Source organism: Microtus pennsylvanicus, chromosome 12 (assembly GCF_037038515.1).
Source record: "Microtus pennsylvanicus isolate mMicPen1 chromosome 12, mMicPen1.hap1, whole genome shotgun sequence".
Lineage (NCBI taxonomy): Eukaryota > Metazoa > Chordata > Mammalia > Rodentia > Cricetidae > Microtus > Microtus pennsylvanicus.
In genome coordinates this window covers 70,433,142-70,450,110 of record NC_134590.1, presented here as the reverse complement: position 1 = coordinate 70,450,110, position 16,969 = coordinate 70,433,142, and the positions used below count along the sequence as shown (strand labels likewise).

At 41.7% G+C, this 16,969-nt stretch overlaps 1 protein-coding gene across 1 annotated transcript in view; it reads right to left on the bottom strand.

The window, feature by feature from the left end:
- Positions 1–16,969, bottom strand: part of Abca13 (ATP binding cassette subfamily A member 13) — a 408,645-nt gene that overhangs the window by 185,413 nt on the left and 206,263 nt on the right. Inside the window, exon 43 of the mRNA XM_075943386.1 lies at positions 3,695–3,800. Coding sequence (XP_075799501.1) covers positions 3,695–3,800 — 106 coding nt within the window. The remainder of the gene's footprint in view (positions 1–3,694; positions 3,801–16,969) is intronic.

Below are 16,969 nucleotides of genomic sequence, written 5' to 3'. Positions count from 1 at the left end.
TCAAGCCTAATGTGCTCATGTGGTTTAAAAAATGATAAATCCTTTTGCCAATGAGAAGTGACTTCAACCCCATATATATATATATATATATATATATATATATATATATATATATATATGGGATGCATTTGTATTGTGTGTTTTCTTGATAACAGTGTTTACAAGGGCCTCTTATCATCTTAATCATCTTAGTATTTACTTCTATAATATATATACTCCTATTGGTTAACAGATTAATATGCATAAAATACATGTAAATGGAAAAATATTACTGCAAAAAATAAATATAGATAAGTCATTAATGACCAAAAAGGTGACTACAAAGTCCTAAGATACATAAAATAAGAACCAAAATGCTAAATAAGCATCTGTATTGAAATTATATTAAATATGAATGGATTGGCACATATACTTAAAGACACAGGATAACAGCATGATTAAAAGACAGGCATCAGCTATATGCTGCCTAGACAGCACACAGTTTGGCCTTACAGGAACACATAGACAAATAGCGAAAGGATGGAAACATGTACTTGGTGCCAATAGTAAACAAAAGAAAATAATGATGACTATATTCATATCAGACCCCAAAGACTGATAATAAGACAGTTAAAAGAGAAAAGGGACATTGTATTAAAATGTTTGTACTACGAATTTAATCATAGTGGATGTAACAGTTACAAACACATAAGAACCAAACATCAGATCCCTTAAGCATATAAAGCAATCACTTAGAGAAACAAAGAGAATATAGACAGCTCTATAGTAACAGAAATGTCAATATCCCACCTTCAGTAATTGACAAGCATACCCTTGTCAGACCAGTAATATCAAGAAGAACTGAAGTTAAAGGCAAACGGACATAAACTATGGAACAGACATGACTGGCATAAATAGGTGACTGCAATCAATACATCAGAGAATACATGAATTATAGTCATAAAACTACGAAGAATTCTTATAAGTCAATAATAGCTTGAAACCACTTGAAAATTATTTGAGAAAGGAGTAGCAGACTAAACAACCCTATGATTATGAAAAAAAGACCTATAAAAACCCACTACTTGTAAGATAATTTAAAAGGATAATTTTTTCAGGCCCAGGCCAGCTGGCCTTGAAAAAATTATCCATAGCAGACAATGAGGAATGCTGAGAACTCAAGAACAATCACAGTGGGTTTTTGATCCTACTGCACGTACTGGCTTTGGGGGAGCCTAGGCAGTTTGGATGCTCACCTTAGGAGACCTGGATAGAGGTGGGCGGTCCTTGGGCTTCCCACAGGTCAGAGAACCCTGATTGCTCTTCGAGCAGATGAGGGAGGGGGACTTGATGGGGGGAGGGGGAGGGAAATGAGAGGCGGTGGTGGGGAGGAGGCAGAAATCCTTAATAAATAAATAAATTAAAAAATAAAAAAAGGATAATTTTTAAAAGGAACGGGGCAGTTTGAATGGCATTACTACATGGATGGGAAATGCTAGTCCCAACAGACCTGGGCTATCTAATGATGGAAATAGCAGTGCCAAAACTGGATACCCTCTTCAAGTTACTATTCAAGAAAGGCCCTAGAATCCCTGCAAAAGAGCACGGTCTGTTGCTATTGTGTTTGCTTGTCCAGAATACCTAGATGATAAAATCTTATTGCTGATGATAAGTCTTTGGTTGCAGGGCACGGTGAAATCAAGCTGGAATAAACTGAAAAATCCTCCTTTCTGACTATTATATTGCCAGAAGGTGCTATGCAGTTATGGGTGGAGAAAAGGTAGTAACAATTTTACCCAGCACTGGGCCTTGCACACTACAATACTGACCTCAAGGAAGATGTGTCCGTTAGTGCAGTAGTGACATTGCCATTATAAGAGTAATCAATCAATATTCTAGTATAGCTGGGGAGTGAGCCCTACAATCTCACATCTAGTTAAAGAGATTTTGGCAAGTAATGGTTGCTGGAGGAAGGGGAGTCAGTGTACTTTGGGGATGTGGCCAATATTAAGTTGCCAATATTCAGTGCATTACCTCATACCCATAAGTATAAGGTCCCTACAAATCTGACTCAGTGGGTTTTTTTCTTAACTTGTAGAGGACATGTGGTCGGGATGTGCGGGGGAACATAGCCGAGTGGGAGGAAGAATGCAGGGTGGATATGACCAAGATGCATTGTATACTTGTATGAAATTATCAAAGAATAAATCAAATAGTAATGCAATTAATTGCAACAGTTATTTCTTCAAAAATTTATTGAACAGCCAATAATCACATGAAGAAATGCCCAGCATTACCAGTCAATGTATTAGTAAGGACTGGGGGAATTGGAAACTTCAAGTCATTGGCAAAAATGTGAGGTATAGACAGATAACAGTCTTTCTCAATTCCTTAAGCACGTGATCCAGCAATTCTATTGATAGGTATCTACTTACTGATAGGTATATACTCACCAAACAATAGGTTCAGGCACATATTCTAATGCAAAAAAAATAAATAAATGGAAACAACCGAAGTAAGTTTTCATCAATGATGAGTGGGCAGGAGAATTTGGCATGTGCAAAGGAATGGGGCTTTAAATGGCAAGTGAAGGAAAACATGTTTGTAGAAACTGATCACAAGGACTTGGTGTATCAGCCATCCACAGACAATGTTCACAACAGGCTAATCCAGAGAGTTAAGCTGTGTGCATCGAGTTTCTTAAGGCTAGAGGAATGGGAAGCCTACAGAGTGATGGATAAGTGAAATAATTTTCTGTTTGAAGTATTAATAATCAACACAATCCAAGATAGAGTATAGTCATGGATGCACTTGAATAAAAAAATAAATTGTGTATTTTAAATAGGTACAATGTGGGTAATAAAAACCATATCTCAATAATATTGTTATAAACAGCAGAGATGTTTGACATAACATTTAGGAAAATGTAAATTAAGACCATAGTTAGAAGCCAAGTAAACATCAATTTTGACAACCAGTGTAAGTGTCTTATACCTGATAATAGCAAGAGGAGGAGAGGAAACGAGGTATTTGCACCATTCACACAATGCTGTGGAGAACGGGCTGGTGAACATCACATCACATTTCATTCTAGCAATTTATCTACGATAGGGGGCATCTGTCTCTAAAGTCTGAAGTTTCTGAAGAAGAGGTGCTACCCTCCATCTCTCCAGAGACAGGCACTATGTATATTGGTGAATTGTTGCTAACATGTGACAGGAAGTGGCCTGGATCAGAACCACAATCTCTCCAGTGGAAACCAAGCCTTGATTCTGTCCAACTGCTGATACCTGCCCAAGGAAGTCTTCATGGAAAGGTTGGGACACAGGCTTATGAACACAAGGTTCATTTTTGGTGCTCTTTTAAGCCACGTAAACCCATTATTACTAGCATATACATAAACATGCCACAGACTTATGAAGTGTTGGTCTGTGTACGATGAAGGCAAACTGAAATGAAGCAGGATCATTATGCTGATTGTACATCCTGAGACATTTGTGATAAGCAAGTCATTCAGGAAAGATAATCTTGTCCCTTCACAAGCCAGTATATAAATCTAAGCTCTCCAACTCTGATGTAAATTTTCTCAGGCCCCCTGATCACCCACTTCTGCCCCTCACCAGGCTCTTGCTAGTCTGCCTTTTTAAAACAGATGTCATATGAAGTTGGTTTGATAGCCTTTGGCCTGGAATAGAAATACAGCTATACTACTTACCATGTTGAGGAGAGGGTCCAGCAGGTATCTCATTCTGAGGGTCTAACTTGGTTTCTGGAGTGATATGAGACTTTTTGTTGGTATCTTGCAAAAGCATCAAAAACACCTTTTGAAAATTAAGAGAGGAGATGCCCATATTTTACATTTCTTCACAAATTCACATATTTCCACTTATTTTGCCTCAGCCACCCATTAGGTCATAACACGCACATCAAACCCATCCTGTTTCATTGATCATTCCCTCAATTAGTGTAACTCTAAGACAGCATGGGACTCTCTAATTGACACGCCTACCGTAGGACACAAATCTAACTGAAATGAGACTGGAAACCCACAGCAGTTACACAGGTGAGCAAGGCTGGTCAAATCCACCGCATGACCGGATGGGGGAAGGGCAGGAAAGGGCAGCTGTGCTCAAGTCAACTTGAGTTTGTGACTCAGTATGCCAGCATCTTAGAAACCTGAAACTTAGAAGTCACACATTTAAATATTGTGGTTTATTCATGGTGGTTGCTAATGCATCTATAAAAAACCACCCACTGAATGTGTGTGCTCCCCCAGGGGTTATGATAGGCTGCGTCACTAAGGCAGTTAAGTTTTTTTTTGTTGTTGTTGTTGTTGTTTTATTTATTAAAGATTTCTGTCTCTTCCCCACCACCGCCTCCCATTTCCCTCTCCATCCCCCAATCAAGTCCCCATCCCTTGTCAGCCCAAAGAGCAATCAGGGTTCCCTGCCCTGTGGGAACTCAAGAACAATGGCAGTTAAGTTTTGACTTATTGGTGCACTACTTAGTTAGAACTGGACTAAGTCTAAGCTTGTGTTTAAACCCTGAGATGAGTCTCAATTCAACAAAAATATAATGAAGGGGCATGAGCATGAGTCAAGACAACGGGACTGTGGTGGGCTAGGGACAATGAAGCCTCTGACTGTATTTGAAGACCAGGGGGACATTTAGGAAGAGCTGAACTACGGGTCTCCAACATATACCAAGAGGGATGCTTTAGCCACACACAAAAAGATACTCAGCCATGTAGGAGTGCAGCTCTATGGGAGAGGGCACAGGCTCTGATGCTGGCAATGCTGGGTCAACTCTGTGACCACAGGGACAGGGTTCACAGCCCAGGCTACAAGGATGCCTCATCTGTGAAACCAGCTCATGTTTGGTAGACACTGGCTGCAGAGGCTTTATGCAAACCCTAGAGTATTGTTCACACCGTCACTCCACTGAGCAAAAAAGTGACCTAGAATCAAGGATGGGTGTGGTAGTGTGTGTGTGTGTGTGTGTGTGTGTGGGTGTGTGTGTGTGTGTAGAGAGAGAGAGAGAGAAAGAGAGAGAGAGAGAGAGAGAGAGAGAGAGAGAGAGAGATTAGGCATTGAGATTTTGAGGACTGAGGAAATCAGATAGAGACGAACAGGAAGAGAGTAGGAGGGGCGGAGGAGATTTCTGGGGCTCTTGGATCAGAAAAACATGGAGAATAGCGTCAGCCAATCATTTCTCCACTGCTCCTTGGACTTACCAGGTTTTACCTCACTTTCTGACTCCCAAGCTTGTATTAACACCAGAACAATTTGGGTAAATGCTATATCGGAGGCATACTGTGTCTATGCTATCATTATATCTGTAGCCGAAATTCACTGGTAAGAGGCACGGTGCACCGGCACTGTAGCCTTGGCGATGTCAGTACACACATTTCCAACCCCCCTCCCCCCTGCACACGCCTGTCACAGACACACGCACGGAGGTCCAGGTCCCTGGCCTGGCCCCACTTCTACGGTCTTACTCTCACTGCCTGCCCAGCATCTAGTTCACACTCAGCCTGTCCACTCTCTTCCTGAACTTCTGTAAGCAGCATCCTGAGTCTGGTTCCTTTAAATAAGCAAAGAGCTGTCAATTTGTTGAAGCGTTCCGGCCTGATCCCTTCCACAGGAGACAGACGACACATGGAGAGGGCCCCAGAGACAGAAGCAGAGAGCGAGTGAACCCACAGGGAGATGTATATACTCTCTCTTCATGTGGTTAATTAGTTGGGACAGAATCCTACTGAGTAAAAGCTGTATCCTCAACACTGGTCAAGGTCAGGAGGTTTCATCAGATCTCAGGTAGCTCCCTCACTGGAAAGGCACCGCCTTTGCCGATTCTCAGCAAGATCTCCAGCAAAAGCTGCAGCACTCACCCCACTCCAAATAAACACAGCGCTGACAAAAGAAGGACACGGCATGCATGCCAATCAGGAAGCCCTGGGCACATTACTTCATCCCTGTGGCTTGGCTTCTTGGTGGGCTAAACGGCAATAACAAGGCACATGTTGCAGGACCACTGGAAGCAGTCATACATTTTAAGAGAGACTGATGGGAGCCACCCTTGGCATGTAACAAGCTCACTGTGTCTTGTCTGGACTCGCCAGAGGACGCCCCCACATGATATGCTTAGTCATGTAATCCTCAAATCAATCCAATACGATCAGGACTGCTATCCAGTGTAGATGAAGGTTTGGAGGATTAACATAGTAATTACTCACCCAGCAAAGCCAAACAGAGTGAAACTAGAGACAAGGGTGTGAGGTGAGAATTACTCAGTGAAGGAGACCTTGTGTTGGACTTTTACTCTAAAAGAAAATGTTGCTTGATGGTCACATGTCACTATATCATAAAGCATATTTTACTACAGTAGGTGCATGTTGCCATCTTCACGCCTCATTTTCAAACTCCCCATCTTGTCCTACCCTTATAAAAAGCCTATGTAGATGGATATGTCGGCAAATGCCATGCATGCGAGCAAGCGTGTCATACCTACATATTGGAGAAAGAAGCAGAATAAGGACATGGGACAGGACTCTCAAAGGGCAGTGGGACATGGCATCAGAACATTTAGCACACTGCCCTTGTCTGTGTGCAGGGTGCGAAGTATTTCTTCAGCTCTTGGCCTGTGAGAGGCAAAGAGCAAAGCCAAGATCATAAGGATGTGACGACTGCCATCTAGTGTTGGCTCTCCTTAGCTGCAGGCACACTGACCAGGGATTTCAGGGACTAAAATGTTAAAGGAGCCCAAGGGACAGAACAGAAGGGTCACATTTTTCAAAAACAACTTGAAACTGAATGCTGTAGGCAAAGGTCTGGGCTCCTGGTGTGGACATGCCTTTGTAGTTGGCTCTGTAAGACCCGTGCTAAATGGAAGCAGTCAGTCTGCTGTTGCAAGCCTCCCTTTTGGAGCAGTCTCAGGGAACCCAAACATCCAGAACAGGATAGAAAAGGTCAAGCTTTAATGAAACAAAATATATGAAAAGGTTTCCAACATGCCACTAGGTTCAGGAACTATAAGTCTCCATTTTCATGTTTAAAGTCTTCCTTATCATTTGACATATATTTTCTACAAAAGAAAATTAATTTTGCTTCATCTGTCCCTTTATGAAAAGACACAAACTACTGTAAAAAATTCTCATTATGAAAAGCCTTATGTTACAAACACCCTATAAAAAGAAGGGATGAGCCCCCGAATAGGATATCACCTGATAGAGCTGAGCATCTATTATCCCATGTCTATTTTCTAACCTAAGAAGTCCTTTGCTTGGAGTGGCATCATATGCATGTATCACGTCTCCTTCTTTTGATGTTTTTTCTAGCACTTGCAGATGAAAGGAGACCAGAAGGCTCAAATGGGCTGAATAGTGCCCGCACTTCTCTATCTTTACACAAAAGCGTTAGATGTTCATCTCCAACATCATCTAATAGTTCATATCTTCCTGGGACCACACCAGGCATCTCAGTTAACCAAATCTTCACAACTCCTCACACTACTCTGACTTTTATTCAAACAAAATGAATGCATGTGGAATATACAATGGTAAGGTTAAAATTCAGACACTAGCTAGCAAGGAAAAAAAATGAACAAAAAGCAATATAGCTTTAAATGTGATGCTCAGGGGTTTTTCTATTAGTGTGTGTGTGCACGTGTGTGTGTGTGTGTGTGTGTGTGTGTGTGTGTGTGTGTGTAGATTCTTCATTTGGGAACTTACATCACCTTTATTAAGAGAAGCTTCAGGGTATAAGCCCGTTACCATGGCCCGGTGTCATCTGAGCCCTGATAGTGTTATCAATCCTTTGGGCTGGAGGGCAGTGGTTCAGCCACTGCATGATCCGTTTAAAGGGTACTGGCAAATAGTGTCCGACCCCAGGCACAATCCACTCTCAAACTGTCAGTGTGATGGACTGTACCGCAAACATGGTCAGCACACCCTGCCTTTGGCTTAGGTGCTGGAGAAACTGATGAGACTGATCCAGCCTCTCATAACAATAGAGTCGGGCTGAGTGATCACCTTGGCAGAAATGGAATTGCCAAGCTTCAGCTAAAATACAGCATGGCCTGGGTTTTGTTTTTTAGTTTATCCTAAATGATATAATTTTGTCTTTCTTTTTGTCTTTAACAAACAAAGGATGGCACTGTGTAAAGAGCGCAGATAATAAGACACCAGAGTAACTAGGAATTGGCCCAAATTTTGCTCTGAGCAAAGCCAGCCTCTACTGTACTACACAGTAAGCTGCACATGACAGCACTCTGTCACCCACCCCACAGGAGCACCGCTGCCTGGGATGACTGTCACATCACAGCTAACACAGAACCACAATCCAGGAAGCACATACTTCCTGGTATGTCCTGCATGCTCCTTTTTCTGGCCGCTGCTATATCATGGAGTCAGTGTTTCCCAGCAGAGCATTCTGTAACCCTCTAACACCCTCTATCATCTTACAGCAGGCTCGCCCAGAAAATACAGGTGCACCTTCTCATCCACACAGGGGACATTTACCGGGTCCAGAAATTAGGACATAATTATTTGGGGGCTCATTGTTCATCCTATCACATCATCAGAACATCTCTGAAAGAAGAATGTAGACTGGCTGCATCCTTAGACACCCTGGAGACAGTAAAAGACAGAGGACAGAATAGAACACGCCATCACCCAGCACACTCAAGTGTTTACTCCTGAGCGTGGGCAATTTAAGGCCTTTCTCTGCTTGTCCGTTCAGGGCAGGGGCTGTGATAAGTTAGATAAGGCACAAAAAAAAACCCTAACAATAGGTCAGACTTAGGACTTATGGCACCCCGAAATGGCTCTTTATAAACAGAAAAGGTCAAACATGGACCCCGGGGCTCCAATACGATAGACTGAAACCACAATGTTTGAAATACAGCCAACAGTCAGGAGTGCTTGACTTTTGGAGTGTTTGAAATCAAGAAGACTTAAGTACAAAACTGAACATTCTCAAAATAATAAATATGATGTATTTTGATGAAATAAAATAAGTGAAAGGAAGGGGAAGGGAGGGAGAGAAGGAAGGAGGGAGGGAGGGAACGAGGGAGGGAGGGAAGACATTTTCAAGAATCTAAAAGCTACTCTCTCTGCCTTCTTCTCTTTCTTCTGCTGATGGAGGGAACATGTTAATGTGGAGGCCAGTATAAACTGAAGCAAATGAGGAGCAGGATCACCCAAGAGGGCACTGTGGAAGTAACCTGGAAGTCAGGGCAAACAGGAAAACACCACGGACAAGAATCAAGTTTCTCACTGGCAGACAAGATAGGAACAATCACAGAAGAAATGTGCATGAATACTTACTATCAAGTGGAACTGAGCTCTTTATTTTCAATATTTAGGTAGAAAGAAAAGCTTCAAAGATAGCATGCTTTGTGCAAGACAGAACTAAGGCCACCGACTACCTTCCTACCAATAGATGGAGAAACCAGGACTTTTGGGGAAATCAGCTGGTTCTAGGGGCTTGCTCGGCCACCATAATGTGGTAGAAGACAGCTCCCCTTGCCAGATAGTAAAATATGTTCAAAGGAGGATAGTTAGGAGATGCAGAAAACAATGTGAAAGATTTTCCACTGCCAAGGCTAATATGGTTTGAGTATCAAAGTAAAAAATTCCAGGATGAGTGAACAGAAATGGATGAATGGAGTAGAATTTACGAGTCACAATTGGTCTAAACAAAGAAATGCATGAAGGAGACCATTTTCTTCTAAGCATGAGAAAGTTGACAGAATTATGAAGATAACCCAGGGCAAACACTTTAATTATAGCTAATTCAGATGGGGAACTTTAGAAGGTGCAAAAAATGGTGGCTGAGGAAAATGGAAGTCAGAGGATCCTAAAGTATGTCCTCAAAAAATAATGAAGGAAATTCCCTTTTGAATAAAAGCCAACAAAATGCTGCCCTTCACCTGGGTGATCAGATTTCTCCTCGCTGCTATGGACCAGATCAGCTTCACCTAGGACATATCATTAGCCCTAGAATCTTCAAGACACCCTTCCCCCCAACCCTCAAAAAAAAATAGCCTAGTCTACTCATAAGGAGACAGTGCAAACCCACACTGAGGTCACCGTGTTCATGACTCCGCTGTGGTGTTCTGAAGTCCTGAGGTCGTGAATGTTGAGAAGATAGGAATTCCTGCTGGGATGACTGATGAGGCATCCAATGGGCTGCAGCTCGTGGTCTTGATTGCATCTTTAGCATTGCTATTGTCATTATAAACAACATGTGTGTGTAGGGGGGGTGGGGTGCACATTCATGAGTGTGTGGTGAGCGTGCCCAAGCATACACAAGCAGAGCCCAAAACAGGACTTTAGGTTTATCTGTCACTCACTATGTTATAGCCTTGAAACCTTATTAAACCAGAGACTTGTAATTGGTCTAAACTGGCTGGCCAGGAAACTCTGGGGACCTGCCCATCTCTGTACCCGAAGCTGGAGTCAAGAGGTACTTGCAGCCATGACCTGTTCTTTACATGGGTGCTGGGTATTCAGACCTGGATTCCCACGCTTACAGAGCCAGCACTCTTACTCACATCATCACTAGCCTTCTGGGTTGAATCTTTGTTCTTCCAGATAGGGAGTTATGTCTCTTTGCAGTGGCTAAACTAGACAGGAGTTATTTATTCTTAGAAACTGACCTCCAAAAAGAAAGAAACTTTAAAAACAGATCAAACCCTACTTGATTTTCATCACATTCTCAGGCTCTGCCTCTGGATGCTGCTGCTTCATGTGGGGTTGACTGAATCATGCCCCACGGGAGTCCAAACCCACATCGGCAGGGGGACAAAATGGACTCATTTTCTGGGATTTGACAGGCTGGAAGATATCACCCGTCTTACCTTGCTACAATATTATTATATACAAATGAACAAAAAGGGATACATTATAAGGTCCTAGCCATGCTGGGCTATCATGTGAGTCCCTGCCTCTTAAAAGCAAAAATAAAACCACACAACAACAACAAAAACCACATGAGTAACATTCACCGCGTTTGCCTTACGCAAGAAATTGTAACCGGGGTTCAGATTGCTGAAAATGAGCCTCGTTTATACAGCCAAGCTCTCCTGCTATCCTTGGTCTTTGGTTCTCAACCCCACACAAGGTAAATCTGTCCTTTGGCAGCATCTTCCCTCTGTTCAAGCAACAGTAGGAAATGCTTCTTTTGTTCACATTTCTTTTAATTATTCACTGCAGTGTGTTTGTGCACATACATGTGTACTGGTGATCTAGAGTGTGTGTGGAGGTCAGCGGACAGTTGCTGGAGTCAGATCTTTCCATCATGTGAGTCCCGGGAAACATGCCAGATGTCAGGCTTGGAATCGAATGCCTTTACCTACTGAGTTAACCGTTTATTAATGAAGCTCAGGAACCATGCAATTTCAAATGTCAACATCGTGACTTAGAAATAGAGACCATAATTTATTTTTTTAAAATGTGTTGTATTTTTTTTTAAAGCAAAACCTGCTTTCTAGCTACACAGAGGCATGAGAACTACTTAGCAGGGTTTTTTTCAACTCCAAGAAAGTCATCAGGCAAAATGCAGGTAAACAAAGAGAAAGCACGAAGAGGAGTTACCTGACTGGGGGTCGATAGGCACAGTAGTTGGTAGTCAATGTTCCTGTAAAGAGACATTGACAGACTACACCAAACAAAAGAAAATTCTTCAAAGGCACTTCATCATTTTGTAATTTAAAACAGCTTTCTCAAACCAATCCAAAGATAGTGCTGTATTGTGTTTCATTAAGTCTCATGTGCATTTTATGTATTTTAACCCTTGTCTGTGCTTTCCCCTAAGAAGACTGACCTTTTTAAAAACACATGTGCCTCTATGAAAGAAGCAAAAAGAAATACTCAGGAGTTAATAAATCAATATCTATTTAGGACCTACGATGTAGACAAAAGCACAGACAAAATGAGAAAGGAGAAAACCACTTCAGGTGGTTGAACAAATGCATGCAACATCTCCAGAACAACTGAGTTATTATAGTTATTGTTGAGATGGCTAGAGGAGGGAGACCAATCTGGAGAAAAAATAATATACAGAAAGGAGTCACATGGGTACATTATCCCTTTAAGAAGGTAGTTGGAATTTAAAAAAACCAGCAACAACTGTGTTTTAAAGGTGGTGAAGGCAATGTTCTATGTAATCGATAAATTGATAGCTTGATTTTTAAGTAAATACTTGGATTTTACTGTATGTAAATAAATACTTTTAAAAAGGTCAAAGGGAAAGGGGATTGCAAAATTTCCAAAAGCATAGGAACACATATAGGTAAAGCACAAATACAAATATTGAGAAAAAGAAAAGTTAATATGAATAGAGATATTTAAAATATAAGAATTCTAAGTGGAGAATCTAATGTAACATTAGAAATAGGAAGGACATTTTGGTGCAGCCTCAGCTTAGCTCTTTCCCAGCTGAGACTCAGAGTCTTTCCATCTAACCCGCCTGAGTTCCCTATGTCAGTCACCAGCCCACAAGAACACTCCCCACCAGAACCCCACAGAGGTCACATGAGGCTACTCCCCGTCTCTTCCAGACCATCTAAACTATCCAAGCTTATATTCTCCCTCTAACAGCCTGCCTGCAGGAGCACTTCTTTTCACCTAAAATCATTTCCTAGGGACTCCAATCTTGGTGTAGATCCAACTCTATGCTGTGGCCCCTCACAGCCTTTTCCTCCACCCTATATACACTCTTATGTGTCCACTCACAAACTCAAAGAAGCCCTCTATACCAGGGACCTCACAGCCACCACACTTGCCCAGAATATAAAGGGGGCAGCTGCAACCAAAGAACACATACCCAACAAAGACAAGACCGAGTATCAATACCAGGAATCAAAAACCACTGATCCTTAATAAACCTCAATATTAATGAACTCAACTTCCCCAAAACAAGACACAGATAACAGAATGAATGCAAAAAAACAGGATCTATCCTTACTCTACACCCAAGAAACACACCTTAGCATAAAGGATAGACATCTCCTCAGGATGAAAGGACAAATAGAGGAACCACATCCAAAAGGAGTAAAGAGCAAGAAATATTTAATTCCAGGGCAGTAAACAATAAAATAAAAGCAACAAAAATTAAAATCAATGAAACAAAGAATTGGCTGTTTGAGAAAATAAATAGGATTGACAAACCCTTATCCAAATGACATGAAAGGTGGTGGGGAAAGGTAAAAAAATTAGAGATGAAAAGAGATGCAAAACAACAGACACCCAGACACCAAGGAAATCTAGAAAATCATCATAAGGACATTATTTTAAAAAAATAGGTGTTGTTGGGGGCTATGGTCTGAGTTGATGTTGATGGCTCCAGTTACCACAGAAGGCTATGCAGATGCCCAAGGTCTGGTCAGCCACCTGCGACCATGCTGGTATCCAGGGACCATGTTGCCATCAGGGTCATACTGATCTGGGTGACCTTTGCTGTCACCCAAAACAATGCTGATATCCAGGTCCAAGCTGCAGCTGAGGGCATGTTTGGGTCTGTGACCCTATAGTAGACCAGGTCTTTGTTGATGTCTGTGGCTTCTATTAACATAGGGCCATGTGGATAGCTTGGGTCATGCTGCCACCAGGGCCATATTGATCTGGGTGGCCTGCATGGTTGCCTAAGTCATGGTGACATCCAAGCCTGAGTACTTACTGCTGAGGGCCATGGTTGGGTCCATGGTCCTGCTGTAGCTGGGGTCCATATTACCACATGGGGTCATAGGAAACATGCATGCTGAAATCTAAGGACTATGATGAGACAGAGTGCTAGAAATGAAAGGGAAATTATATGCTTGCCCTCACCGCTGACCCAGAAGCTATCTCTGGAAACTACTTGCCCATAAAAATTCAGATATCTCCAAGTGTCACTGGGAAAACCAACTACTCTTTAGTGTAGACGGCAAGCCCATAGCAGATGGCCAACAAAAATGAACTCACCACATCCTTGGAGGCTGTTTATCGTACACTGTCATAGCAGGGCTTTTACTTTTTAAAAATTTTATCTTATATTTTATTTTATTTATGTATTTTTTTCTCTCTCATTTTACTTCATAGGCCTTTTTACATATATATTATGGCTTCCAGTTTAGTGCTTTTATGGTACTCCTGAGAGGCAAATAGAAGGGTCTCTACATGTATATCTGCCTTTTTTGTGCTCTTTATTTCTGTTTGTCTTGTCCTAGTCTGGTGTGTGAGTTTTTTTTTTTGATCTTACTATATTTTACTTTATTACTGTCCTTTAAACATCTGTTTGTGTTCTAATAAGAGACAGAAAGGAGGTGGATCTGGAACTGGGAGGAGTAGAGGGAAGGGTAACCATAATCATGATGTGTGGCATGAGAGAAAAAAATCTATTTTAAATAAAAGTAGGGAAGGGGAAATGGTATAATCCTGAAATGATACACTATGCATGGAGTTTTCTTCCCACTGAATTTCACATTGTGATTCTTTCCACAGTTGCTAGTTTTTCACGGAGGGTTTTGCCTGGGGCTATTGTTCCATGTGAGACCATGAGTGAGTGATGATGAAGCAGGCCTCTTGTTCAACTGCTCTAAGTCCTGGGCACCTAGAGTCTTCCCTCTCAATCCTTCCCATCATTCCTGGTCAGGACAAACAGCATCAAAGGTACCCCCACCAGGCTCTGTACAGAATGCATTCCCCCATGAGCATCAGGATCACCTTAGACGTGGGACAAGAAAACTAAGAACTCAGTTCTGACTTCTGTGTAAAATCTTCCAGAAACATAGAGCCCCGAATATAACAATGACAATGATGGTGTAATAATATAAAACTGACCAACATTTATGTCCTCACTGGCTTCAACAGACTGCAACATTCTGTAGCTCGCCATGGTGGATTTTTCTATTTATCTTACTTCTCCCTAAAATACTTCTAAGAAAAAATGGCTCAGAAAAATTTTGCTTACATGAGCAACAAAAGCAAAGCAAGCACGCAGCCAGCGGGGCTGGTGCTCCTAGCCTCTGCAGTCTCTCCACCTTAATTTCCTGTGACTACAAATTTAGCCAGACCTGAGAGTCTGACAGCAAAGAGTGAAGGAGGAGAATATGTAGCAAGGAGAGCATAGAATTATCTTATTAATAAACATGGCTCTCAGTGAAAATTATACCTATCAACCTTTCTCGGGCCTCTTCTTGCAATAGCATTGATAGACTGCATAAACCACAGTCGTTAACCAAGCGTCTCAAATCCAAGCATCCACCCGGAAGATGAAGACCTGCCTCACTGTTCTAAAGTGCTTAAACTCACAAAACATCAAAGGCAAGCATTCCCCAAGGGTTCGCTCTTCCTACTGATAAATATTAACAAAGATTCTTGAAGTCTCTTTTTTTGATCAAATAAATAGAAAGCTAATTACATGAAGGAGACATGCACTCTTTCTGACATACAGATGTAAGAGTAGATGAGTATCTAAGTGTTAAGACAAATGTGTTCTTTCAATGATATGTGTTCTTCTTCCAAAACATTGATTTATCCCCAACATGCACAATGTCTCCTCCCTGGATTGAGCATCTACTGAGCTTATGAATAAGTTCAGTTTCTCAGAACTAGACAAGGCGGAATGCAAATCTCCCAGTAACACAGACGGAGGCTGAGAACAGCTCCTCCTTCCACCCAAAAGACCCAGGATATGAAGCAACTGTTGGAGGTGGCAGCACTTTGTTTCTATGAGAAAACGGACATGTGCTGGCTCAAGGTCCCAGCTAGTCAAACATTAGCCTTCTTATCTGGTATTTGGATGTGTTTTCCAAGCTCCGGAAGTGGTGACAGCTGGTTTCTTAGTCACATTTTAGTATGCAGTTCAATGAGCCACAGTCCCATAAACCTGCATTCAGGGAGGAGAGCTGACCAATCCCAACTGCCACAATAGGAGGGAAAAAAGGCTCAGACATGCCCTGGGCTTCTCCTCTAGCACAGGGAAGACAGTTAATCTATCAAAAGTCCCTGAAGATCAAGTGAACTTTTGAGCACGGCTATGATTTAATTCTACTGTCACTCTAAGGAGGTGACAGCTCCCCACAGATGATAGGAGGCATTGCCATTTTGACTAGTTTGTCCAAGTCATGTACCCATCACTTTTCATACTTAGAATATCGGTGAAACTGTTCTGTTTCTTGGATATGTGTGTGCTTGTTTGTTGATTTAGTTTTTATTAGCATATATTAAATTATAACATTGTCATTCAAATCTAATTCCATACTTTGATTCATCCTGCATGACCCTCTCCTACCCTCCCTTGCTTGGTGTCCCTTCTTCTCTCAAATAATCACCCTTCTCCTTACAGGTCTATTTCTGAAGTCTAGATTCTGAGTATGAAAGGAAACACATAGTGTTCTTGCTCGGTATAACTTGTTTCACTGAGCATGATGAACTCTCGCTGCACCCATTTCCCTACAAATGACCTAATTTCACTATCTGAAAAAATAAACTACAGAATGAACACACGCAAGATCTTTTAAACGATTCATCAACTGATGGGCATCTAGACAACTTCCTAAATTTGGCTGCTGAGGATAGTGCTTTGGTAAACATAGATACGCAAGGATATTTCTGGTAGGCTGACTTGGAGTCCTTCCGGCATATACTCAGGAGCTGTACAGATGAAGTACATGGTAGTTATAGCGGTAAATCTCCACACTAATTTCTATAGTGGTCACAGTAATCTACTTTCTTATCAACCATATAAAAATGTTCTCTTCCCCACATCCCCTTTATCTTTTGTTGTTTGAATGATTAGGTTGTGATGAAATCTCAGTGTGGTTTCATTTTACTGTCTTAAACAATCAAAAAACACTTAAGCTTACCAAGACTGAGTGATTGATCAAGGTCCGGGAGCTCAGAGGAATAATTATCTGAACCTAGAACTGTCTGCATAAGGGCTGGAGTGATGGTTCTATAGGCAAGAGCACCTACAGCTCTTGCAGAGGACCCAGGTTTAGTTCCCAG